Source organism: Megalops cyprinoides, chromosome 6 (assembly GCF_013368585.1).
Source record: "Megalops cyprinoides isolate fMegCyp1 chromosome 6, fMegCyp1.pri, whole genome shotgun sequence".
NCBI classification, from domain to species: domain Eukaryota; kingdom Metazoa; phylum Chordata; class Actinopteri; order Elopiformes; family Megalopidae; genus Megalops; species Megalops cyprinoides.
Genome location: NC_050588.1, coordinates 14,969,636 through 14,996,160, shown reverse-complemented (window position 1 = coordinate 14,996,160; position 26,525 = coordinate 14,969,636). Strand labels below are relative to the sequence as shown.

The 26,525-nt window shown below is 44.6% G+C and overlaps 1 protein-coding gene across 2 annotated transcripts; it reads left to right on the top strand.

Moving 5' to 3' along the window:
- Window positions 1-849: 849 nt before the first annotated feature.
- On the top strand, window positions 850-26,095 carry LOC118779121 (mitogen-activated protein kinase 14A-like). 2 transcript variants are annotated; one of them, XM_036531029.1, is made up of 12 exons: window positions 850-1,269; window positions 9,680-9,809; window positions 12,690-12,748; window positions 16,432-16,543; window positions 17,731-17,760; window positions 18,281-18,328; window positions 18,760-18,874; window positions 19,404-19,475; window positions 22,758-22,837; window positions 23,999-24,077; window positions 24,519-24,692; window positions 25,315-26,095. In XM_036531029.1, the coding sequence occupies exons 1-12, from the start codon at window positions 1,151-1,153 to the stop codon at window positions 25,380-25,382; spliced, it is 1,086 nt and encodes a 361-aa protein (XP_036386922.1). In that variant the 5' UTR covers window positions 850-1,150; the 3' UTR covers window positions 25,383-26,095. The 2 variants fall into 2 exon arrangements, with proteins under 2 accessions (XP_036386922.1, XP_036386921.1); XM_036531028.1 differs by lacking the exon at window positions 22,758-22,837 and adding an exon at window positions 21,803-21,882 and having other exon boundaries at window positions 851-1,269.
- Window positions 26,096-26,525: the final 430 nt, after the last annotated feature.

Below are 26,525 nucleotides of genomic sequence, written 5' to 3'. Positions count from 1 at the left end.
TTTCAATAGCGAAAAACAATGATACCATGAAGAACAGAGTTCGTGACCTGCCCCTGGACCTGTGGCTTGGGATGTATCCTGGAACCATTGTGTCTTTGCAGCTTATCATTATCTGCTACTTTTGCAGAAGGATGTGAACACATCACTGTTTTATCAGATACAGACACAAAATGCTGTTATTTTAACAAGATTTGAATAAGTAATGGTACGAAGGGAAGGGAAGGGTGACGAGTGCATTTCACTTTTAAAATTTGTGTTAAAAGTATGCCACTCAAGCATATGGCAGCCAAACGGGGTAATTGTTATGAAAAATGACAATATCACTAGATGGCAGTATGACTATGTTTGATAAGATGACAACAGCCTTTTTAATAATGCTGTACTCCACCTGAAGATTTTTTATTCAAGAGGATTTTGGGATGGCAGGTATGCTGTCTGCCAGTACAGCACAGACAGTTAGACTCTATTCAACTTCTTGCACAAAAATAACTGCAAAGACCCTGAGGTCTGATTGCTTACAAGCATTTAGTTCTGTTCCATCCTTGCTTGACAGCTTGATTGTCAACTAGAAATTTAATTCCATTTTCAGACCACTGGCTTGTTGGGCCAAGTTACAAGAAGAAATTTAAAGAACATTAGGTAGCATTTCTTTGGGATAATGCCTGTTTAGTTTGTGTGAGGTAATATTGTTCTGATTTTATTGTGTAACTTGACCATATTTTGACATCACTAACAGATAGGCTGGCAGGTTGAATACTGATTCAAATGCAATAGCAAACGCGTTGTCTTCCCTGTTCGCGTAATGAAGTCACGCGAGATGTGGGCGGTGGTTTGGGAGCGCGCTTGGTCTGCGACCATCAAGGCACGCATTGCAGGAGAGATCGTGCATTGGGAAAATTCACGGCGGAGGAAGCGCATAGTGAACTTGCCGCTTTGGAAGAACGACGCTTTCTTTGTGCACAGAAATTAAAGTGCACATCGATCTAGGGTTGAGGTGCATTTCTCTACGAGATCTATTTTTTTATATTCGGTCAGCACATCTGTTGTTTTTATGTTTTTGTGCTCACATAGCTAGCTACTCCCATTGAAGGAAAAGCAGAAGTTACAACTTGCTTGGCTTGTTGCTGCGGGGCTGGCTGTTCCTGCTGGAATGTCGCAGAAAGAGAGACCCACTTTCTACCGTCAGGAGCTCAACAAAACGATATGGGAGGTCCCGGAACGCTACCAGAATTTGTCTCCAGTGGGATCCGGCGCTTATGGATCCGTGTGGTAAATTAATTTCTCCTGGATTTGTTTATCGCAGGACACACTTGCACAATTGCCTCAGCAAACGAACTAACGCTGGCTCGTTGCAGGCCTGGAAAGTACATTCTTGCTCAATCAAAGCTTCGAACGCACATAACACAGAGGCCCGCATCTGCCAAGGGAGGCTATCTCTGTGTAGCTAGCCAAGTAACTCTGTGCAGTTAGCAAACTCACTAGCGAGGACTGCTAACTAGCAGACATAAATTTTTGCAGCATTTTGCTGTAAGCCACACAAGCAATACTCAGCAGGCTAGCTTGGTAGCTAACAGGTTTTTCCCTGTAATATATTTTTAGGTTTCTGGTGGTAGGTGGATGCAAGGGTTATTTCAGATATCCAAGCTAACTAATATTCCTTTGCAAAGTTTGAAAGTACACAGCGAGGTAGCCAGCAAGATAACTTTAGAAGAACAAATTCATGCAACCCATTGATGAATTGCCTTAGTTGTTGCTTAGCATGCTTGCTTTGATCGGGGCTTGTCGGGGGGATTATCCTTGAGTTGTTTTTGTGCTGACAGTGACGCCTATGCTTTGACCAGTTATAGCTAACCTCTCGCGGGATTGATGTTTTTCATCTTGTTTCAAGGTAAAAGCTACTTTATGATGCTTGCAACAAATAAAGATGACGAATAAGTCGTTAAAATTTCAATAACATGAACGCCATGTTCAATAATCATGAACTATCATACTTAGTATGATACTTTCAGGTGACGGTGGTCAGTGCTTTGACTGATTTGTCTATGCGTGTTTTACTTTTGAACCCCTGGAAACGGTGAAACGGTTTATCTGTACTGCCAGATGAAAGTGCGAGTGGCGTTTGGAGCGAAAATGTGTTGATATCCGTTAAACATGGGGCGCTGAAAAAATTTATCACACAGTCTACAGAGTATAGCTAATGACTGGTTTGACAATCGCCGTTTTCCTAAATGTCAGTTGATCGCTATATCGACAGCTGCGTGTGACAGTATTTCATCTGTCAAAATATGCATGCCTGTGGTTACTGTATTAGGTTTATAGCATGGATATGTCTCTCGAAGGGTTTCACTCTTCATCGGTTTGCTGAACGAGCTTGTGCAGTCGTTTATTGCAGCATTACTTGGGTACAAATTGTGTGTGTCTTGAACGCATCCATGAAGTACTGCTTTGCTAATGGTCCCGGAATTAGTTGTATTCTTCTCCGGATGGATCGATGTTTGTGTTTATGTTTCAAAGGTGCACGTTTATACATTTTAGCCATAGTTTGACTGTAACAAAGATCGTGAGACTCTTTGGATGTGGAATCTGTCCAGCACTAGTCATTGTGCATGCTACAGGCATCTGTTGATGTAAGACTACACGATGATGTCACCTCGTTTTTTCCTGCTATGACTCATAGTCCCACCAGGATTAGGTAGAACTCTGGGACGGACACTTTGGGATAATTGTGCTTGCGAAGCTCCTGTAACTGGACGACCTTTTCTTAGATGGTTTGCAGATGCCGCCCTGTAATATAAAAGGCACGGAGATTTTTTACGGAATAGGGGATGCATCAAATGCACTGTTGTCTTCTAGCAGAGATGGGAAAGCACATTGAATTATTTATCATTGTGACACCGTATGCTTAGCGTTTGGAAAACAGGAAGCTGCAGAGCGCTTCTGCTTATCTCTGTGTTCATGTACTAGTGCCATGGAACTGCGGGAGCACGGAGCGTTCAGTTATCAAAGAACGCGGAGTCACAGCGTGCGTTATTTGACTGGCTCTGTTGTACCCGAGGTGTCCCACTTTCTCAGTACATTTTGTTCAGGAGGCTGCTAAAAATTCTCAGACCTGAGATGGATCAGACCATTAAAAATGTTTTTGAACGCTGCAATCCCCAATTCCAGCCCTAAGATGCAGAACAAAGTTCTCTTCCAGTAAAAGGGTGTGTATATGCATTAAGTTAAGAGGATATTTTTGGTATTTCCTGTTGGGACAGACGGCAGCCATTTTTTTTTTCTTTTTTGGAAGTTTAGCGTCATTTGCCCACAGGTGTTAAACAGGAGGCACTGGGTGTGGTGAACTGTACATTCCTACATACCGTAAGAGAACGTTCAAACAGGCTGGGCAAATAACATTTTATTCTGCTGAGCATTTAACTCTTATATATACTTTCATATTTGCAGGGAGGTGGCAGTTTGGAGGAGAGCAGGGTTGATAAGAGTTCCTTGGCCTTGCTCTGGGGCAGGGGTTGCAAATGATGTGACATCATCAGCATAGCAGCGCGTGCTTGTGTTATGAGCTGGGCCAGTAGGAGGCTTGGGCACTGTCCTTGGCACTGGATTCATGCACTTGGCCAACGTCTCAATGTCATCGCCCCAACTGTCTCTGATTCTTTTTCCTGGACGGTGCAGTGATCTAAAACATGTCTCTGACTGGAGGACAGACAGGCAGTTAAGGAGATAGTTTAATAAATCTCTAACTGCTGACAGTCAGTCCTGTTTAAATCTGAACCAGTGTATCTGCCGTCCTTCATCCTTTTGTGTTTACTGTTGTGTCCTGTTGAGCACACAAACTGAGCCTTGATTTGAGTTTACACCTCACAGCTGACACATGCTGTAAAAATTTTACTGCTCTGTAGAATGCCTCACTTTGCATTCTGCTTTCTATATAATTATTTGAAAAAGTGAAACCAGCTAGGTTAAGTATTCCCATGCACAATGCTTGACACATTTTAAGAGGCATTCACTGTTATTGCAGCCTCACCTGCTGCCTTTTTATTGTTCCCCCCAAGCATAGCTGTGAAAAGCACAACTCTAATGCTTGTCTGGCAGGTGAGATGGATGTCCTAGATACCGAGTGATGCTTTGATTACAGGGCACCACAAGCGCAGCACCGTCATGTTATACCAACGGGAGCCGCAAAGCAAAACAAAGCAGGTTAGCTTTCGTGGAGGAGCAGAAACGCAGACTCATGGTGACACAGAGCGTGTGCCAGCTGTGACACAGATGTTTCACCTTTAGGAGAGAAGAATGTCTCCTGTAATGCCCCTCATCCTTGTGTGTGCCCTGCAGTTATGAAACATTTTTCCAATTTTAAAGTGCAGCAAAGTCAGTATTGCACAAGTGATTTTTATTCTACAGTCTATAATGTTGTCCAAGAACCATATGGAAAAGAAACAGCAATGGCACCTGAACTCATAGACTGATTATAGTTTATTTATAATCCGTGCCCATAAAAGGTCCATTATCTATAAGCTTTCTGCTAAATTGCTTTCTCTATTAAAACCCAATGAGCCCTGTGGATAGAGGGAGAAAAAGCTGACATAACACGGTGCTAGGCAACGCGATTAGCCTGGTTGTATTTCACAGAGCGATCGTTGCACTTAACAGCATCGCTGTGTAATTGGATATCAGATATCCAGACCAGGCCTGTTTGTGTTTTTCTTTTTTTTCGGAGGATTCAAATGTAAAGTGCTTGGTTGATGCTTGGGGAGTTGGAGCTATTTCCTTGGTAAAGAGCCATATGAGCCCACTTATCCTTTACAATTTAAACTGATGTTGTTTTAATACCCAGGGAGTCGGTGTTGTCTTCTTCCGGTGTGACGTGTCCCTTCTTCGGACCAAATGAGACATTTCACTTTGTGGTGATGCTGTAACATCGTCCCAGTTGACCTTGGTCCTGGAGGGCTAAAGGGTTCAACAGGCTTTTGCGCCAGCCAGACATTTAATTGCCTGTCATTGTCTTGATTGAACAAGTTTAGGCTCCCTCCCCAGTTCTGTAAATGTTACACTCCTTTTCTACTGTAGAGCTGGAACTCGGCTGGCTTGGTGGGTACAGGCTCTGTGTTTTTCTGTTGCGTTTTTTTTTTTTTTTTTTTTTTTTTTTTTTTGCTGAGTGGGACAAAAACTGACCTTGTCTGTCTGACTCCAAAACCTGTCTATTGCTGGTCTGGTTGCAAGCGGGCCATGGATGAGGTTAGTGAACTGGACCAGTCAGCGTGTCTCTAAGTTTAGCTGCAGTCTTTGAAAATATTCTTCTATGCGTCATTTGTTAATCTTTTGACTGCTTAAACTCATGACTGATTTATACTTGTCTGTAACTTTGTTTTTTTTTTTTTTTGTTTGTGAAAATGTTGTCCTCCCTAGTCATATACAGTAGATATTTGATATCTGTTCCATTGTATTTGGATAAGATAAAAACTCTTCATATATCATGGAAAGTACTGGTATCATTGTAATTGATATTCATACAAGGATTAACACAAAATACAATTTTTTCCATGCTTATCATTACGAAAGCTTAAGAACCCAGTAAATGTACATTTTGTCTCCAGTTATCTACAGAAATGATCTGAGTTTGCAGTTATCTCTCCTTCGTTTCAGATTGAATGACTTTCACAGCCTGGGAACTAGAGGGGGTGGGGAGGGGGTGTCAGCCAAGGCAAAACAGTGTCAGCATCTTCAGCATTTGTGAAATTGGTATATTTTTATATGCTCTTTCCACTTTCATGAAAGCCTGTTTTGGAATTGCCAGTTGTACACTAGTGTTGCTCTTCTGCAACCTCTGCAGTTGTGCGGGAGTGCTGAAGTGAGACAAATGAACTCCTCTGATACACTCGCATGCAACCAGAGTGTTTGTCACACTACAGGTCAGACAGTGTGCTGCAGTGGAGTGGGTGCCACATGTAGGATAGGTACTACTCCACTGATATCATTTGAGCGGCTTAAAGGTACCTGAGAGCAGTGAGACAAGGAAGCCCTAACCAACCTGCCCATCCCTGTCCCTGGCAGAGGAAGCAGATTTGTTCAGTCGCTGTTGGGTCCTGGTCATTCACCCCGGCTATAGCCCTCAGCCTCTATTTTATTTTCTTTGAGGGTCCATCCCTCTTTGGACATCCCTCCAGGGTGGTACCAGACCTCCGGTGTGACAGGAGCAGGAGCATTCTTACGTGTTGACGCTTGGCACACTATGAGTATCCTGGGTGGCGTTTTGCTTTTTAGAGTAGCAGTGATTTTTAGCAGCTTTCCTGTCAGAATGTTTTCCCAAGGTGGGAAGTAAAGTGCAGTGTTTGTGTTGCAGCGATAACAGCAACTGTGGCAGTGTGTTGAGACTGTGTGATTTATTTATGCCTGAGTTCCAAGATGAGTGAGGTGGGAAGGAGGTGGGAGCCTGCAAGTCAGGAAAAGGTGTTCTGTTACTGTCCCACCGGTTATGAACACTGTTAAACCCTTTGAACGTTAAGAAATTTTAGATACAAAATGCATCTCATGTACCTGCTGTTGTAACCACATCAAAACAACGTTGACACAGGGGCAAAAATGTTCACAAAACAGAACAGATTTGAGCTTGGTTGGTTAGTCTGTTGGGTGGTCCTCAGGCTTTAGTGGAAGCAGTTCTGCTTGTGCGCTGTGATTCAGACTGGAATAACTCAGTCCGTTAAAGCCAAAGCGTGTTTTGACAGGCAGTGCCTTGTATTGTTTGAAGTGGTTGGGAGCTGGACAGTTGAATGCTGTTTTGGATCGTTAGGTGCTTTCTGTTGGCTGTCCTTTGGCACTGTTTGAGACAGTGCCAGTGAAGCTGGGCTTATTTAGCAGTATTCTCCCCCAGAAATCTTTTGAAAGTATCGTACAGCAAGGGGTCTTGGCACCATGCTCATGTTGGCATCCAGTTAGAAGGCCAGATGCAAGGCCGTTGAGTATTGCATTTATTACTCAGTGCTGAGACTTCTGCCTTATCGGTGCTTTCCCTGGTTTGTGACCTCTATAAAATTCAGATACGTGCCACAGACCACAGACCAGATTCTTCTGGAATAAACCTCTCTCTGTGTTTGCAGAGTAGAAGCCTGTCTTTGTTTAGAGGGTCTTGCCCATAACATTAAGTGTGTGACACCCCCCCCCAAATCTCCCTGCTCTGTGGTCCCAGCATGGCTGGGGGGGGGGGGGGGTTGTCAGATCTGTCTCCCTTGGACTTTATGTGCTGGGCTTACACATCTGCAGTTTAGAGGTGGCGTCTGGCTGGGAAGCGTGCCATGTTTGAGGTATAAGATGGTGGATGGGATGTTATGTGTTCCCCCCCTTCTGTCTGTGACCAGCATAAGTGAAAGCGTGACTGATGCTTTTGTACAACCCCAGTTCGAGGTCATTGCCTTAGATTGGGACTACAGACATTTTTAGATTTCAGGGCTGTTGTGAATTCTGCATGTGCTGTTTGCACACCAGTGATCTCAATTGATGCCAGAAAGAGGGGTTTGTTTTGACATGGGTGTTTAAATGTACCACCTGACTGGAGGTGATATGTAGAAGGTGGCCTAGGTGGGAAACTCTACCATGAGATGAATGTTGTGCGTGTGTGTGTACACTGAATGGCTCTGTCAATATTGAAGTGAAATGAAGGTGGCCTGGAGTGGAGGCTGGCTGTGTAATAAAGTATGCATGTCCCTGTTTGTCCATTGCTTCTTTCCTTTTTTTTTCTTCCTCAAAAGGTCACTAGACGTGGGAAACGGCACAGCCAGTTTCGCAATAAACAAGTCTGATTGCGTTGGGATGCATTCGGCTGTATCCATGGAACATGTCTCAGATTAAAGCCAGAGCTAAAATAACTTGTTTACAGAGATGCCCTAAATTAGATTGTCACCTACCAAAATATAAATAATGTATGAAAGTGAACAGGATATGTGAAGCAGTCTTGCATTTTGCTGTATATTGTTGTTGCTTGTTCCTGTATTTAGCTGTGACTAGAGGAAGCAGCGTTTTAATTTGTCTCTCACTTACTGGCTGATAAAGCGAGCAAACAGTAATAATAGAAACGACTTTGCACAGGGCAAGGAAGTTTAGCAAAGTGTGTGCTGCCACTGAGGAAATCTCAGAGCTCATCTATATGTAGAAGGAAAGATTTTCTGGTTCTGCTGTGTCTTTCTGGTTATCTGCTGTGCAGACTGCAAGGCCTTTCCCAGAGAGACAACTGATTGTCTGCTGCTTGTTGGTCAACCTCTGTCTGTGACGCAGACCCAGCTGTGCTCGGGAAAAGCTGTTTGGTCGGGTTTGACCACAGCAGCCTAGGCGACCATGAAATCTCAGGCATGTCTCAATGTTCAGCTCAGGGAAAAAAAGACTGGAAGGATTCTCTAGCTAAATTTAATTTTATGGTTGTGAGAAGATGTGACACTTTTAGCATTCTCAAATAATGCTTTCAACCTGGTTCTGGCTGAAAGCTGACCAGTCCGCTGAAGTGTGGTCTGCTTTTGAAGTTGTAGACATGAGAGATGTTTTTAGGAATGTCACCTTCCTGCAGCTTGTCTTTCAGCTTCATTTCACTGTTTGAAAACATGGACTAAAATGCAAATTAAAGCATGTGTGGAAGTGCTTCCTTCAAGGGGGCTTTGCTGTACTACCAAAATGCTGCATTCAGTTAGTCTTTCACCAACTTGCAGAACTCATTTGCAGAACTCAAAATTGCTTGGCAATTTTGGAGAGATTGCGCATTCCGACCTCATTCCTAGTAATTTCCAAGGTACTTCCCAAGTAATTTGCATGTAAAACCCCCGAATAAGCATTACAGATGGCCACAGGAAGTTAACAGGAAAGACTGGATAATCTCCAGATAAAGTGTCACCTTAATTAATCACTAAATACTTAAATGTATTTCTTGTGAGCAGTATGTAATTCCAGGTAACAAAAATAAGTTCCATTAAACTAATAGTGTCATTACACTTACAAGTTGAATTATGAGTAATCACTTTGGTACAACAACAAAGTACAGCTATTTAGTGGAAATACATAGTAATTATTGTAACACTGATGATATTATGTCAGAATTACTCAGTTATTTGACACAAGTGCCAGTTTCACCATGCAGTTTCTTTGTAAATATATTAACAACAACATTGCTGTTGCCAGTAATTACTTGTTCGATCATTAGTTTTATAAGGTATTCGCCAGTAAATTCAAATTATTGCCCACTATGTCCTTGGTAAATGGTAAACTGTAAAATAGAGTTTCTTAATTTTTTTTCTGCTTAAATGAAGCTACCGTTTACTTGTCACCATGCACTGTGTGTGGCTGAATCTGTTGTTGTGAAACCATCATATTTAAAGGTAATGATAGCTGCTTTGCATAGTAAGTCCATGCATCTGTCTGGGGCAGTATAAGTTTATGTAACACGATGCAGCCCTTTGCAAATGGAACCACTGAATGCATCCTTAATTTGAGAAGCTTCTGACCCGTTCTCCGTGTAACTCCTTGTAACTCTGAAGTGAAAGATCTTATTCAGCTTTGCACTGGCTGCGACCCGCTAGGTGACTGGAGTTTTGATGTAGGCTTTGCTGAGCTGCAGCCCGGGCGTAGCATGCCTGCCCTGTTCTGAGCCACAGTGCGGAGCGGCGCCGTGACCTGTGCTGTTTTTATGTCTCCTCCCCCGCAGCTCCTCGTATGATGTGAAAACGGGCCTGAAGATCGCGGTGAAGAAGCTCTCCCGGCCATTCCAGTCCATCATCCACGCCAAGCGGACGTACCGGGAGCTGCGCCTGCTCAAGCACATGAAGCATGAGAATGTGAGTCTTTCCCGCCTCCTCCTCCTCCCTCTCTTCCTCCTCCTCTTCCTTCTTTGGAGTGCATACAGGAAATGTCCTGGTGCAGCCTTATGAATGTCCAGAGGCCTCCCAAGGTCAGCAGTGAATCACGAATGAGGTTTTTTTTTTTTCCCCCATGTCAAAAGCTCCCCCACTTGCCTCCGATTGGCGCGGATGCCTATCAGCTTAGTTTTGGCTAACACAACATTAATAGCAGTGAGCATTGTGAGACTTGGTGGAACAAAACATTGGCCCTCTCCACCGAGTGATCACAGGGGTCATGTGAACAAACTGAGACCAAAATCTGATCTGTGATTAGATGCCTGAGCAAGTGCAGCAAGCTGCTGTCCAGCTCCTCTCTGCAGACTGAGTAGGGTGAAAATAACATGCTGTTCGCCTGTGTCCCAGTTTGCTGGGAATATGTGCCACTGAAGCTGCTATCAGCCGCCTCTCCCTCTGCCAAAAGCCTCACCCCCTTGGGCCTCCTCACACCTTCGGTCCTTCATTGCAGTGCAGTAATTGGTTCTTTCAAGTGCTTTGTGTTCATTGACTTTAAGGCCACTCCTGAAAATGACATGCTCAGTTCTGCGCACTTGCCTTTTTACAGCTGCCCATTGTTTTGCTGGGGGTGCTGTGTTCCTGATAAGACCTCGTCCCTAACCTAGATCTGAAGTGTTCGTTCTGTTAACTGTGCCGTGAGTCGTCCCTGTTGTTTGGCAGAGATCTCTGCGACCTGTTGGCCTAGTTGTCCTATTCTCTTCTCTGCCACTGTCCAGTTTCCGTGGAGCCGCAAACCCGTGTTCCTTATGCCCGTATGTAAACGGTTGGGTAACACGGTGTCCGTTTGTATTGCTGCAGGGTGAGCTGGCCAGTGTATGAAACACATTTGTAGGTTACACAAAATTATGGATCGCTATCTCTGGCCCTTGGGGGGCGGGGGGGGGGGCTTTTGTGGGGGTGTTTGTAAAGGGTGACTCTTATGCAGCTCCTGTGATATGATACCCCTCCTTGATGATAGCTGAGCCGGGGGATAATGTTGTAATGCTATATGTTGCGCCCTTCCACCCGCCTTTTTCCACCAAGGCATTGTGAAACAAGAGGAACTTCATCACTAAGAGCTTCCTGTTATTGCATCAGAGTACACTCCAGGCATCACATACTGGAATGCATTGCCTCATAGGTGCCCCAAGAGCACTTCATCTCGATTCATCTCTTGAGCAGACTCAGCCTTGGCTGCCTAATTGACTGAGACATGCTTAGTGGGGTAAACCTCTGTCTCAGCCTCCTCCTCCTGTTCTGTCTCGAATGGCCTCATTCACCCTGGCGCAGGGAGTATGCGCACCCACTGAATGTGCAGCCTGTTTAAGTCCTCATTCTCACTTCCCCTACAAGCACCAGAAGTCATAAGATAATATGTGCAGGTCTTGTGGATCAGTGAAGTGTCATATGCATGTGGCATTTCGGCAGAGGTCTGGTTTCAAGGCCTTGTTTTCACTGAATTGCTGAGAGCCGTTTCAGCTGGCCGTGTTGGGTAAGATGGCTCCTATGGAGTCAAAGCAACTGGAAGTAAAAGCGAAACTCGCCAGGACTCGGTTATTGGTTTTAAACCACCAAAATCTCAAAGCCAGGCTCTGCAGGATGAACTGGTTGGTTGGTGGTTTTTTTTTTTTTATTTCCACATTGACCTTCAAGACTGTGTTGTGATGAAGAAAAGAAACTGCAAGAGGATGTGGAAGAACCTGAAAGTTTCAGTTACTTTCACAACTTTTTTTTTTTTTTGCAATCATAGCCTCTCCATTTTCCAAGTATGTCTGACACCACATTGGTCACAGTTTTATTGTATTGTGTTCCTCTGTGGTTGCCTTCACTCTGAGCAGTGCTATTTTTTGTACTCGTGAAATTGATTTGTCATGTTTGACGTACACTTGGAAAGTCTGTTTAAAGGCTGGTTAAATGGGCAAGAGTAAATCATCAAGAATATTCTCAGGTCATGCACGTTTGTGGGAGGTAGACCTTACTTTCTTGTCCTAAATTTGACTTGCTGTGCCAGTTGGTGACAGAGTTCACACAAATAGCTATATGTAGTTTATTTCCCTCTTGGAACAGTTTTAAAGTCATTCTGCAATAGAAACTAGTGGGGCAAACAAATTTTTCTGCATACGAGAGAATTTTATACACTAAGTCTAATAACCTTACAGCTTAGGAGATAAGTGTGTCAGTACATTTGGCTAGCAAGGTAGGAGATTGCTGTGAGGTTAGCTAAAGTGGATCTGCATGCACTGCGCAGTCTTGTTTCCTAGCAGGGGAAGTTCAGTAGTGTAACAACTGCTCCCTAGAGAAATTTACTATTGTGAATCTCCCAGATTCTTGGAATTGACTTTTGTGCTGACTTTTCCTGTGTTTGTAGAATCATGCCTTTACGAACAGCACTTATTTTAATACAGAAAAGCACTTAACCAACCATGTCTTACAGGATATTCTACGTGAGCTGTCAGTTTGTGGGTTATTTATGTGTGTGAAAAGAGGTTGTCCTTCACCCCCCCGACACCATAATGTTAACATTTCCTTCCCAAAACCTATTTGTTAACAGTGTAGATTTTCTCTTCCATGCATAGTTTCGAGGCGCAAATGTGAGCAGGCTGCAGATAATAAAGGTATCTTTAACTTCAGAAAGTCCTGCAGCTAGGTAAATGAAAAATAAACTGTCATTCTAGTGCTCAACAGCTGCTGATGAGGAAGTGGAAAAGATTTATCAGGATTGTGTAGAAGTGTGCAAAAAAAAAAAAACGCCCACTATGACGTTGGTTGTTTCATGTGACAATATCAGATTTTCAGTCATGGTAAGGTCTGTCTCTCTTGCAGGTGATTGGTCTGCTGGATGTCTTCACGCCCGCCACAAGCCTGGAGGAGTTCAATGACGTGTGAGTGACCCTCAGTTCCTTTTCCTGACTGTCGCATGGTAACAGGCTGCCCTGCGCTCTGCAGTCTCTGGCCGCTATGCATTGAGAGGTTTGAAGTCATCGCTGTTACGGCTTTCCCAGAAGGCTGAGGTTTGAGAGGAAGTGCAGTCACTGGAAATCCGTGTTAAAGTATGAGTCAGTTGGAGTCGGTGCTAAAGGGAAGCATAGTTGGCAGAGGCTGGGCATAAGGAGGAAATTTTGTCTGGTTGGTGGAAGTCCCAGCCAGCAGGTAGTCGCTGGAGACGGACCTTGGAGGTGGGTGTTAGGAAGCTGGGCGCAGTTGGTGTGAGAGTTAACAGGAAGCGAAGTGCTTGGCATGTTGCGTTCGTGACTCAGCCCCTGACTGCCTCCCACTCCACTGTGTGAGAGAGGGAGAGAGAGGGAGAGAGAGGGAGATTTACTCTTGCCTGTCTCAACTTGTGAAACTGAAGCCTGCTTCTGTGGGAGGTCTAGAGTATAGTTGTAAGTCCCTTTGGATAAAAGCTGCACAGAAATCCTGACCTTTTGGCAAGTGTACATGCATTTCGCTGATCTTCATTTACAGACTCAGTCCTGTGTGTGTGTGTACACGTGCAAGTGCGCGGGAGCACTGCTCACGCGGGACAGCAACGTGTGCTTCCTTTTACTGTCTCCATGGTAACAAGCACCTTATGCATTCTGCTCCATTCATAACCTGTGCAGAATGGCAGTTACCTTCTGCCCTCAATTTGAGACTAAATCATTGGCCAAAAGTCACATGGCACTTTCATTTCATTTAAAAAACACCCCAGAACAGGGATAAAGAAGTACTGGAACAGAACTGCTTACATGAAGGTGTTTTTTCCTCACCACTCTTGGCCTCGGGGTTCTCAGCCTCTCCCTGCAGGCTACTCCACTCACTCTTCTCCTCTCCCATGCTTCCTCTCACTGGAGTCTCCTCCAGAGGAAAGCCTTGGTTATCCCTCTGTCCAAGATTAGCACTGCAGAGGAGGGGGGCTATTTGAGGTCGGGGTCATAGAGCGAGGAGGGACAGTGAGCGAGCGAGAAGGGAATGCCCTGGAACAAGTATCCTAGTGTTGATTGACTCTGTTGAGGGATGGAGGTTAATGAATAAGTGGAACCAAGCCATAACTGCAAGGTTCACCTTACTGCAGTCTCACACAACACACACACACACACACACACACACACACACACACACACACACACACACACACACACACACACATAAATGCATGCACTCACTGGCTAAACAGGGCCAGGTTCAGCCAGGCTAGGGTGATTTGGTGATCTCTCTCCGCTCCAAGCACTTAAACCAACTTAGGGGGGCTCTAATTCCTGCTTCTCACCCCATGCACACGCCCTGGCTCCAGTCTATACTGGAGTGAGAGGCACAGAAACCAGAGCTAAGAATACTCCCTATAAATATCCCTGTCCTGGACTTCTGAGCCCCGCCCTGTGGAAAGGGAGCATTGTGGGGGGAGGGGGGGAGGGGGTTGATGTAAGGGAGGGAGGGATTCAGTAGGAGATATTTGGAGTTCCTGTCTACCAGAATAGAGGAACTTGTGGCCTTAGCAGACTGCTTCATATATAGAAAACACTCCGAAAAAACCAGCCATAACTCTGTGCTGACATGCATTTAACTCCCACCACCACTGTGCACATGCACAGTCGTTGTTGGCGGCGGAGACAGCAGGCCCATTGGTCATCCTGTTGTTAAGCACTTATTACTACTTTTGGCTTTTTAAACATGCCTGGGGTATGCCCGCCAGTCTGAACTTCCTGCCACAGCTTTTCCTTTGGCTTGGGCCCAGCTGAGCGTGTGTGCGTGTGTGTGCGCACATGTGCACTTTGAGCAGTGCCATTCCAGTGTTACTGAGCAAAGCTGAGCTAGTAAGTGGCGGTCAGACCAGTTACCCGTGCCTCCCACCTCCGTGAAGCTGGCCCCCATGTCATCAGAAAATTAATGAAAGTATTGCTGTGCGTTTGTGCTGGTAAAAATTAAAAATGTTGGAGGGGATACAGGCTATAGACCAAGGCTGCCTTGATATTAGGGCAAGCAAATGTGCCTTAAAGTGTGGAAAAATCAGCTGTCTAATCCACTACACTTTATGTCAAACTCAGCGAATTGCCCCTCACGGTCCTCTAGCTGTGCGTTCAGTGTGAGAGCAGTGAACTGGCTCTGTAAATGGGAATCAAACATAGTGGCTTAGACTGAGCCATGAACAATTCCAGCCAATCAACACATTGCTTCAGGAGCACAGAAGGGAAGGATGTAATTTGATTGGCTGTTGAGTCCAAATATCAACAAATTTTCACCAGAACTGCAGACTATACCTTTAACTCCAAGTGCTATTTTGCTGCCTATATAAAGGTGTAGATAGTTTGCAGATAATGTGTTGATACAGTTTGTAGATAACTTGTAGGTAACCTATGTCACCTATGTCCCTATATAGCTATATATAGGTTTGTGTTGAATTACAGATGGGTAAGATGAAATCAGGAGTGAAACATCTTTGGGAAATTTTACCGACAGTTTTACTAACATGTAACATGTAACAACAGTATTGAGTAGATAATAAATAAAGCTTAATAACTTTAGAAACGTAGTAGCACAAATGTTTCTTTTTGTGGCACAAATCAGCATGAACATAGCACGAACGATTGAGACCATTTTGGAGCAATGGGCAGGGGGGGCTGAGTGACGTCACTGGCCAGAAAATGTAAAGTTTAATTACTTAAAACCCTTAACAGCACAAACAATGATTTTTACGGCACAAACCAGCACACACGCAGCACAAACGATCAGCAATACTTTCATTAATGTTCTGATGACAGGGGGGGGCAGCTTCACGGAGGTGTCCCTCCCCTTCCATCTTTGAATGGAAGTATCAATTTAGATGATGGCTGTACACGTATATGGTAATACAGTACTGAAGAAACAAAGTTACATGTTAAAAACTCAGGTTCTGTGCACCATGCAAAAAAAGGGGGCATCTAGTACCAGTAACCAACCCAATCCGGATACGTGTTTGAGATGAGAGGATACAGCAAGGGGCTGGCATTTTGCAGGAGCAATTCCCTGGAATTCAAGAAGGTCCACAGATGGAGCTCCACTATGAGTACAGAGAAGAAATACTGTGCCCTGATTGGCTGTTACACTGGCTAGGTCACAGGATGTGATTTTTAAAAAAGACTTTAAACTGAGAAACTCTTGATGGACTATCTGAAACTCTCCGGGTAGTTTTGTTGTCTCATGATGTGGTCTCCCATTATTTTTCCCATTATTTAAATACACTCCACCAAATGGAGTGGTTTAAGATGCACTGAGCTGCACTTAACAGGCAGCATTTAAAAAAAAAAAAAGGGAATTGGACTGAATTGTGAAAGCCGTGGGAGGTTGAGTGAAGAACTGATTATTGGCAGGAAGTATATTGTAGCAACAAGTGAAGTGTTCATTTCATGGAGCACGCTGTTCGGTGGAGTTGATATTATGTCTGTTTTGTCAAAATGTCAATCGTGTCTGTCAGAGCAGCATTATTCCAGTGCATGGTGAAAAATTTCAGTTTGAGCTATTTTTTTGTGTCTGAATTGAACACTTCTGATTAAAGCAATCAGATGAAGTTGAAGGTGATGGTGATTCCGTCCCTCAATTTGATCGACAGATATCTGGTGACTCATCTGATGGGGGCTGACCTCAACAACATCGTCAAGTGTCAGAAGCTCACTGATGACCATGTGCAATTCCTCATCTACCAGATCTTGCGGGGGTTAAAGGTAAGATCTCCCATCATCCCCTGTGCTGTGTCCTCTACCTAAAATCTTCTGTAGTAGCAGCAGACCAGCCCCACACTACACTGGTAACCGTTCAGGTGTCTCACTGAACCATAAGCTGCTGTAGGGCTGGGTGATAAAACAATCTCGAAATGGGATTGCGATAAAATTTATGTCGATAACGATGATAAGCTTTGGACATTTTTGCTCGATGTGGATAGATCTAACAGCCTGTCACACAGCAGAAATAAATGCGACAACAGCCAGTCAGTCTGCATTTTTTGGCTTGCACGTCAAAGTACGCGCCCATTTCCTACTGCAAAGCATTGTTTGAGCTACCAGCAGTGAAGAAAGCTCTGGAAACGAGGAAAAAAATGAGTGGAATTGGTGAGGGGCATGAAAGTGATGGTGAAAGTGAACTCGTGTGATCCTCCATATCTGAGGAAATTGTTGACAAAAAAGGTGACACAACGTCAATTATTTGGAAGTGGTTTTGATATCTTAAAAGCGATGAAATGCAGATTAAGACGGTCTGCAAAATATGTCGTCGGTCGGTGCAAACCAAGACTGGAAATAACAAATCTTTTCCATCACCTGAAAAGGTACCATCCCAGTGACCACACCGAGTGTATGAAAATGCGGGCCCATGTTAGTCTGTCCACAAGTTTTAGCAGCGCTAGTGGGGCTGTATCAAAACAACAATCAATTGTGTCGTCTTTTTAGTTTTATTTACATTATTTAAATAAGTTATAAGGCAAGCTAACTTGTATTGTTTTTCTAAGGGAGATAAAGCACGGTTAAATGTTGTTATTCTGTTTTTGTTAATAAACTATGTTCTTAAACTTAATCAACCCTCTGGTTTCTTCAGGCTTCAGTCATTACTCTTCAACCTGGATACTCTTCAAACTGGCAGTGTTATCAAATTATATATTGTGATAAATATCGATATTGATCAATACGGAAAAAAATATGATCATATTTTTTTGCCATATCGTCCCGCCCTAAGCTGCTGTCAGAGCCCCTTGATTTGTAGTGTAACACAAACAGCCTGTTACATGTCTTTTAAATACTTTAAATTCTAATTTTGTGACAACCTCTGTGTTTCAACTCGTATGTAAAGGGAATGTCTTGAATGAGGATTTTCAGTGCTTGTGTAACAAAACATCTGCTTTTCCCTGTTCTCCTTGCAGTACATCCATTCAGCAGACATCATCCACAGAGTAAGTCCCTTTGTCAGTTGTTCCAATGTTGTCACTGATTTCACAAGTAACTCTTGATTAGTTATTACAGTTTTAACAGTACATGCAGTTCTTTTAAGTTAGCGACATTAAGCGGGTAGAATGAAATGACACTGAAAGCTGGCAGTCACTGTGTTTTCCTGTCAGTTAATGGAGTGTGCGGTATGTGTGTTTGTGTTGTGTGTGTGCCTTTCATGCATGTTTGGACGGAGTGACTGAAACTGGTTCGCTCCAGGCTCCTCTCCTTGTGTAAACAGCATATAAATGTAATTAACCTGGTAAACAATGGCTTCTCCTTTATTGCATGCAATCTGCATTACGCCAACAGACGTTGTGGCTGAGCTTTGGCCGAGGCGCTGGGTTGTATAAGTGCTGGCAAACAGGGAGAGTGCAGTGCGTGTTTTGTCGTGAGAGGCGAGGGAGGCAGGCGGACCCTTGGCAGGAGTGTGGTCTGGGACTCGTGCTGAAGTGCTCTCTCCCTCTCCCCTCCCTCTCTTCATAGGACCTGAAGCCCAGCAACCTCGCTGTCAATGAAGACTGTGAGCTCAAGGTGAGAGACAGAGCCTATTGAGTACTGCAGAGTCAAAACCTGCATGGTCCCGCTTTTCAGACGTTCGTCTGCTTTTCATTGGTGTGAAGCTTACATATTTACAGAAGGACATTGGTGCAGCTCAGGCCGACTCTATCCAATAAACACTCTTTGTGTTCGAACACTTATTGAGGCATTTGTCAAAGGACTTTTCATTTCAGGCCAAGCACCTACCAAAACATAACTGAAATAATGTGGTGAACAAATTGTAATTTTTCAGGTAATTGAAAGTAATTGTCAGTTTTTTTAAAACCAACAGCCCAAATAAAAAGAACACTATCTTTTTATTTACCAAAGATTTAAAATTGCACTTTCCATAGACTATGCTGTGTAAGCATTCCATTAATCCTCTGAATATAGTCATTTTTCACCCCTTCCCCACTCAATCCTAGATCCTGGATTTTGGGCTGGCACGACACACGGATGAGGAGATGACGGGCTACGTGGCGACCCGGTGGTACCGTGCCCCAGAGATCATGCTCAACTGGATGCACTACAACATGACAGGTGCGGAGCTTACCTGGACTCCAGGGGCAGATAAAGACAGGCGCATGCAACTGCAGGGCAGAGCGAAGGAGGTACACAAATGGCACACAAGCTCAGGTTGAAGTTGGAACGTTTCTTCTGAAGTACCAGCTAAAGAGAGGGACATTGAGGACAGGCACACAATCACCTGCAAGGGCCGGGAGCTCACATTCCACAAGAGGAGCTCATCAAAGCATGTTTTACTGGATTTGTAACTGTGTCAGTAATCTTAGTACAAACCAAAAATGCAGGCAATTTTGCAGGGAATGGCACTGTTGTAGTTCCTATAGTGCATTCTGTGGATATGTATGTGTTTGTGAATTCATGTTTACAAATTGAACTTTAAAATTGCAAATATGCTTCTGAGATGCTCACTGATGGAAAGAAGTTGATGTTGTTGCCAACAGTAACAAAAGTATTGATCTTCTATTGGTTTCTCCCACTCAGGTGGGTACAATGGAGTTGTTTTAGCTTCAGTGTATTGGATGTGTTTGTGCCTGTGTCGTTCTAGTGGACATCTGGTCTGTTGGCTGCATCATGGCCGAACTGCTTACTGGACGGACGCTGTTCCCTGGCACGGACCGTATCCTTTCAGTTCTTCATTTCTAAATGACAGTCCTATTTTGTTTATGCCTTTTGTCTCTGATGCTTTTTCCTTACACTGTCCGTGCTGATGAGGTGCTGCGGTATCTGCGCTCTCTGGTTATGAGAGCCGTCTCCCCTCGGGGAAGCAGTAACTCGAATAACGGTGGTGCTTCCCCTTTTCGCCGCTGTTGCTTGCGTCACGATCGTAATGCTCCCGCGACAAAGTTGGCCACTCAGCTAAAATGCTCGAACCTTGCACCCTCACGGATTCACTGCAAATGACTTCATTCACGGGCTCAAATGAGTCGCATGGACTCCCTCTGCCGAGGTAGCAGCAGGCCTGTAAAACGACAGCTGCGGACGGCAGCGCCAGAGACGTGCATGCAAGCCAGCTCTGCGCCCTCTGACACACAGGAACGTGCACGTTTGCCTCGTCTCTTATCCAGCTTCAGTGTTGATCAGGAAGCAACAGAGAGGCAGTGCATGCAGTGCATCTCCAGCCTTCTCCTCTGTGCAAACACCGAATGCCTGCCCCTAACTGTTGCTCTGTTGGTTATACTTGTTCCCTAGTGCTCACTGCAAGGGTGGGGGGGGAGCTCTGGCTTGGGGAAAGCTGTTGATATACATGTGCAAGTGGGCTGCTGCAGGTGTTGGTGGGGGTTGAGGGCTTATCTTTTCTTGCATTCCCCCATACACAGTGCTACATCATATCTGTACTTGTGGTTAGCCATGTTGCAGTAATATGTTGGTTGGTGCTTACGTTGTTTGTCCTTTCGGGTCCTGCCAAACAAACAACAGCAGCAAAAAAGCCCGTCCAACTACTTTGAACAAAAATAAATGTGTCCTCTCGTGTGGTGCTATGTGCGCTGCCCACCTGCAAAGAGATGTTGCCAGTGCGATCACACCTCCTTCTCCTTCTCTCACACCCCTGCCTCCCCCACTCTTACTCATCTAAAGCACTAACCCCTCCCCTCGGCTTCCTGAAGTACCGACTCGCCCTAACTTCCCCCAGCACTCACCGCTAACACCAGCTTCTGATAACACTGCAGATGCTGCTCCTCTTTTAGATTCGTTTGCAGTGCTTTGGTTTTTGTATCTTACTCTGTGTAAAGTGTTACTCAAAATGTCTACCTTCGTGCGTTGCTTACTGACTGAAGAGTTTGCTTTCAGTGTTTTAGAGCATGCATGTGGAAGCTTTCTGTAGTGTTGTTCTGTACTGTTTAATACTGAGAGTTGTGACAGACCTCAGAAACACTCATAGACTCATTGTTCGCGTTCTTCACAAATGCGTGCAGTGTGTATTCGTTTGCGTTGTGGTGTTTACGGCCAAGTAGTGCTGTGCTAGTTGCTGTGGTGTAGGCTCCAATGCAGTGCATGTAAACAATGCCAGATTCTGCGCTGTGCAAGAATGTTTTTTTTTCTCATAGCTAGCATGACCACAAGATGGATAAGGCTGTGTTATCATGATATCACCACAACATGAAAAGTGACTTCACTGGATCTCATCAGAATGGTTCTCTTGACCTCTTGCTGTGGTCATACAAAAAAAAACAGCCTAGTTCATCAACGCCCTACTTTTCAGAGAATACCTAAGCTTTACAAAATCTGCCTTGAATGAAAGAAGGTGGTTTTTTTTTTTTTTTTTTTTTGCCTGGAGGTTCCTACACTGGCGAGTTTGTTCTGCCCTTTTTGGTTGGATCTGAGCACCTTTAGGGCAAACCTCAGTGTCCTTGTCCCACAGGAGGAAAAAAAAATGCTGTCGGGAGCTCTTCCAACCACAGTTGGAACCGGTCCCCGACAGCCATTTATTCTGCAGTCTAGATGTCACCTTCTCTCTGCATTTGGCCCCTTGTCTTTTTTTCCTTCTATTTTTAGTGCAATAGTGCTGGCTTGTGCGCTGCTTCATTAACTGACACTCTTGCCTCTTAACAGAATTATTTTTAACATGCTAGCTAAAGACAAGGAGTAAATTTGCGCTGCAGATTTTGAGCTGTTGAGCTTTGCTTGGAACAACGTGCTGCTTGGCTGGGGATGCTGTTTATGCTTGTGTGAAGGTAGAGAGAGAGAGAAAGAGAGAGAGAAGCTCTAGGACCATTTTTTTTTAATTCCTCATTTTAAATATCTTCCCTGGTTATTGGTAGAACATTGGCACTGCATGGACATTGCATATTGTAGTCATGAAACGGTTTTGCTCTTCAGGGTCCTGTTACTTCCTCTGTGGCTGCCCAGTCGGTATGAGGTCATTTCCACACCTGTGGGTCTGTCCCAGCTCTCTGTGTGGCAGCGTTCCTCCCCCCCTCGTTTTCCTTTATGTTGGTTTGATAGATATTGATCAGTTGAAGCTTATAATGCTGCTCGTCGGAACCCCAGGGCCCGAGCTCTTGATGAAAATATCTTCAGAGTCTGTGAGTTTTCAGTTTTTGTTTTGCCTGATCCTTTTTGAGCTTGTTTGCTTTTGGTTTCCTTTCGTTTTGCTTCTCCTGATTTGCTACTGTTTTAGCTTTTTCTCCCCTTCTCTCCACTTTGAGAGTGATTACTTGTGCTTTTTGAGGAATGCGTTTTCTGTTGCATTTGTTCATTTTCCCTGCATGCATTTTCCGTCTGAGTTCTGAATTAGGGGCATGCATAAGACCAGGACCTGGAATTGCTCACTCTCTCAGTCTCTGTTGTGACAGTGTGCTTTCATAAGTGGGAAGGGTATCACTTGTGATGCTAAATCAGTAGAGGAACACAGACACTTTGTTAGATTAGTCAGGGAGACAGAGGAGGAAGACCTAAACAAAACACCCTTGTCCCAGTAGAAGCACTCTCGTTTGACCTCTTGAACCTGCATTAGCATCGTGCTTTGCAAGCACTTTGTGACAGCCCCATTGTGAAGGGTGCTGTTTTAATAAATGTGATGTTTATTGGTTGTAATTGTTATTGTAAATGTTTCTTGGTTGGTTTAATCACTTGCCTGCTTGGCATTTCCTTAGACTAATCCCACTCATCCCTGTGTGTGCTCCCTTTCAAACTTCTCTCCTAACTGAAACTAGTCGGTGTCTTTCCTCTAAGGCAGCGTTGTAATCCTGCATGCTACACTTGGGCTGTCTTCCTCCCTTCCCCCCTCCTCTCCCCTCTCTTCCCTGGTGCCCCAGTGCCTTAAAAAGTGGGGGTGGATGCTCCTACACCCCTTTAAGCCCTCTCAGGTCTGTAGGTTGTGGGTCCAAGGGAAACGCTGTCTGTGACCAAGTGCTTGTGTAACTTCAATGCTGTAAGCCCCTTGACCCGGGTTCCAAAGATATAAACCAGCTTCAACAGATAATGCGGCTGACGGGAACCCCTCCCGCCTCTCTAATAAGCAGGATGCCCAGCCATGAGGTGAGGAGGAACGCCCCCACCCCACCCCACCCCAGTGCATCCATCCAGGATCTGGTCTACGCAGATACCCTCCAGTGCAAAAACAAAACAACACAAACAATCCTCCTCATTGAAATCACTGACAACTCCCCATTTCACTCGTGCTCACGATCATAGCTGCTCTTCTCCATCTGGGCAGGTGACTGGCAATAGACCAAACCGGCCAAACTAGTATACATATAGACCAATCTACTTTTGTCGTCCCCTCTGGCTGGTATTTTTTGCACCCCAAAGCCAATTTCAGAAATGTAGTTTGATCTTTAAGCAAGGCCTTCATTATGTGGATTTCTCTTTTATTTGATTTGAGAATCAGGAATATTTTCCCTCCCCTCCCAATCCCACCCCCATTCCCACTTTCCTCCTGCATTGTCTGAGCTATATCTGAGCTTTTGTGACATCACTCCTAATCTTCCCATAGTGCACTGCAAGCCCTTAGCCTGGTTTGGAAGGAGACAGTAACAAGACTAAACCATCATGTAGTTGCACGCCATAGTGGGGCTCCCAGTGAAAGACAGTAGACTTTGCTTGGCAGTAGCAAACGTGCAAATGCCCGCTAATCATCACGTCTTTAGGAGAAGGGCAGAGTTAGTGACAGTATAAGCTTGAAATTAAATGGAGCCCTGATTAGTGGAGACTTGATCCAGCCTCAGGGCACGCGTGCCCTTCCATCATGTGAGTCTGTGGCCAGTTTTCTCAGTTCTTCCAGTTTTAGTTTAAATCCAGTCATGAACTGGCCAGCGGAGCCCAGGCGTACAATAATCTCTCTAGCTTCTTTTGCTTGGTGGCCTCTCTCTTTCTCCTCCTCCTGTCTCTCTTTCTCTTTCTGTCAGACCACTGACTGAAGCAGAGCTTGTCAGCTAGCCCCTGGCTGTCACGTTGCTCTGTTGGACTGGTGCTCCTATCCGATCTACTCTCCTAATGAGCACAGCTTTGTTCTTAAAACTGAGCTTTGCTTCCCATTCCAGGAAAAGTCAGAGGATCTACAAAGCCTGTGTTAGTAGGCGTATTGTCCACAGGGGCTGTAGTTTTTGACATTTCAGGGCGAAAGGAATTGATGAGGAACCTGGGACTGTAGGATTTGGTAATGTTTCTGTTAACCATTCTGTCCATCTTGTATCACAGGCCAGGAATTACATCAACTCCCTGCCACACATGCCCAAAAGGAACTTTGCAGATGTTTTCATTGGGGCAAACCCATTGGGTAAGGCCAGGCTAGTGCTTGTGTACTTGAGGCAATTAGCTTTTATGTGAGGGAGGCTCTTTCAGCAGTTTTCTCATGTAGGTGTATTTAACCATGCTGAAATCAATGAAGCTCTCTATAGTGCCATTTGTTTAGGACAAAGATCCACAAAGTTGATTGATTTTCCACTGTGTAAATGTTTACTTTTTAGCCTTTGTTATCAGCTTTTATGTTGATGAGAAAGTGTTTTTGTATCATGCATGCATACAGTATGATAGCACAGTATCTCAAGAGCGTTAATGTTAATATTTCAGCTGGATCTTTGTGGTTGTATGTAAATGTACAATAAAGAGGTCATAAGTCTGCTTTATTTTGCATGCGTGGAATTACGAGTATTTTGAGAGAGCGAGTGAGCAGACTCAGTCCCTCCCATTTTTGTCTCCTCCTTTCGTCTCCGTCCAGCTGTGGACTTGCTGGAGAGGATGCTGGTCCTGGACACTGACAAGCGAATCACGGCGTCAGAGGCGCTGGCCCACCCCTACTTCGCCCAGTACCACGATCCAGAGGACGAGCCTGAGGCCGAACCCTATGACCAGAGCTTTGAGAGCCGGGAGCTCGAGATCGAGGAATGGAAACGTGAGTCTCCAGCTGGCTGGAGCGGAGCCGGTGGCAGGGGGACCGTTCGTCCCGTTTCCGAGATGGCCTTCTGCCCGCGCTGACTGTGCTTTCCACTGTTCCAAAACTTGATTCATCTAACTTTCCCGGGTCAAATCTAGAAGCAGTCTATCTTGTCCAGTGATTTCTTTCTCCATTTAAAATGTGGTAGAAGTATTATTTCAGTCTTTGTGCCTCATCTGGATGGAAGATACTTAGGAAAATTTTATTTCAGTTTTCAAATTTTATTTTTTTGTATGATGCTAATATTATGTCTTTATCACCTTGTTTATCTCAAAAATTAACCTTCCATCTATAATTTATTAGGCATATAAAACTTGTGGTCAAGCTCTAATTTTTGTCGAGAGTGTGTTGATTTCTGTATGATGCAATCATGTCTAAGCGATAACCATTCAGCTGTGAGTGTAATCTTTCCTGGGAAGGGATTTTGTACAGTAATAATTATCTTTGAAGCATGGGTAACCTCAGCCATCACATTTTCTGAGATTACAAAATACAGGCTCTTCTCTATTTTAAATAGTCTCTGTTGTGTTGTCATGTGAGTCTCATTAGTGGCCTTTTTTTGGTTTGTTTTAACTCTCAGGACTAACGTATGAGGAGGTGATCAGCTTCGAGCCGCCGGTCCTCGACGGAGACGAGATGGAGTCCTGAGGAGCGGAGTCAGCTTTCCACCATTCCCATCAGCCCCCCCTGCGGCACTGAGGCCTCGCGCCTCTGGACCTTTAATAGTTATTTCAAGTGCCTGCCGCCATTTATTGCCGGGTTCCCTGTGGGTCCATGGGGCGAAGGCATCTCTCACTTTGACTTCTCCCCCCTCCTGCTTGCAGTTGGGTGTTGTGGGTAAAACACTTTGCTTCAGTCTCAGGACTGGGACAGGACTTTTTACAGAGGAAAAGGAGAAAACTGTTGTTTGTATTCCGTGTTTTTACAGATTCTTAAAAATCACAGGCAGAATACTATTGCTGCTTTTACTCTCTTTTTTGCTGTGGGGGGGGGGATGCATTTCAGTATTCAAAGGGGAAAGACAAGCAAACCAGTTCAACCAAACAACCAACCAGTACTTCATTGGTGCAGTGATTTTAAAATTTTCAGTGTGTGGCTTTATCCCTCTGCATGGGGGGATTTGTCTCTTATAACTCTTACAACATTACTGAGCATCCGATGGATTGGCATAGATATGAGCTTTTGCAGACGTAAGTGAGGGCCACACAGAATGATCATCAGCATTCATGTCATCATCAGCGGATGCACTACCTGGGAGCTCCTATGAAGGACACTAGAGCTGCGTTTCCACTGATATATACTATACCTGAGGCAAGCTTGTAGGCCTTTCCACAGAAAATTGATCCAGGCCAAAAAACTCACCCCCACTCCAGTTGTAGGTTCACCTTGAGGCCACCCATGTTAAATAAATGTAGGCACATGAAGTGCCTTTGCCAGAAAGCATGTTTAACAGTACTTACTCCTTGCTAGATAGTCTAGGCTTCTCCACATGACAATTTTACATGTAAAACATTTACCTTCTGCACTGGATACACTAGAATTGGCATCATTTGCCACAATATGTTTGTTGTGGTCTCTTTACAGGAGGAGTAACATAACCATAAACATCAGGATTTCTTCCCCTATCATAAGGTAGTGAGCGAACGTCCACATTTGGCTGACAACCCCACTCATATGATAACGGAGAAGGTCAGCTCTAAAGGTGTTCCAGGATCAGCAGCTCTTGAGTAGTAGGCAAGACTTGATCACTTGAGTCGGACTGTCAGAGTGGGTCGCACTGGAAGGGCATGC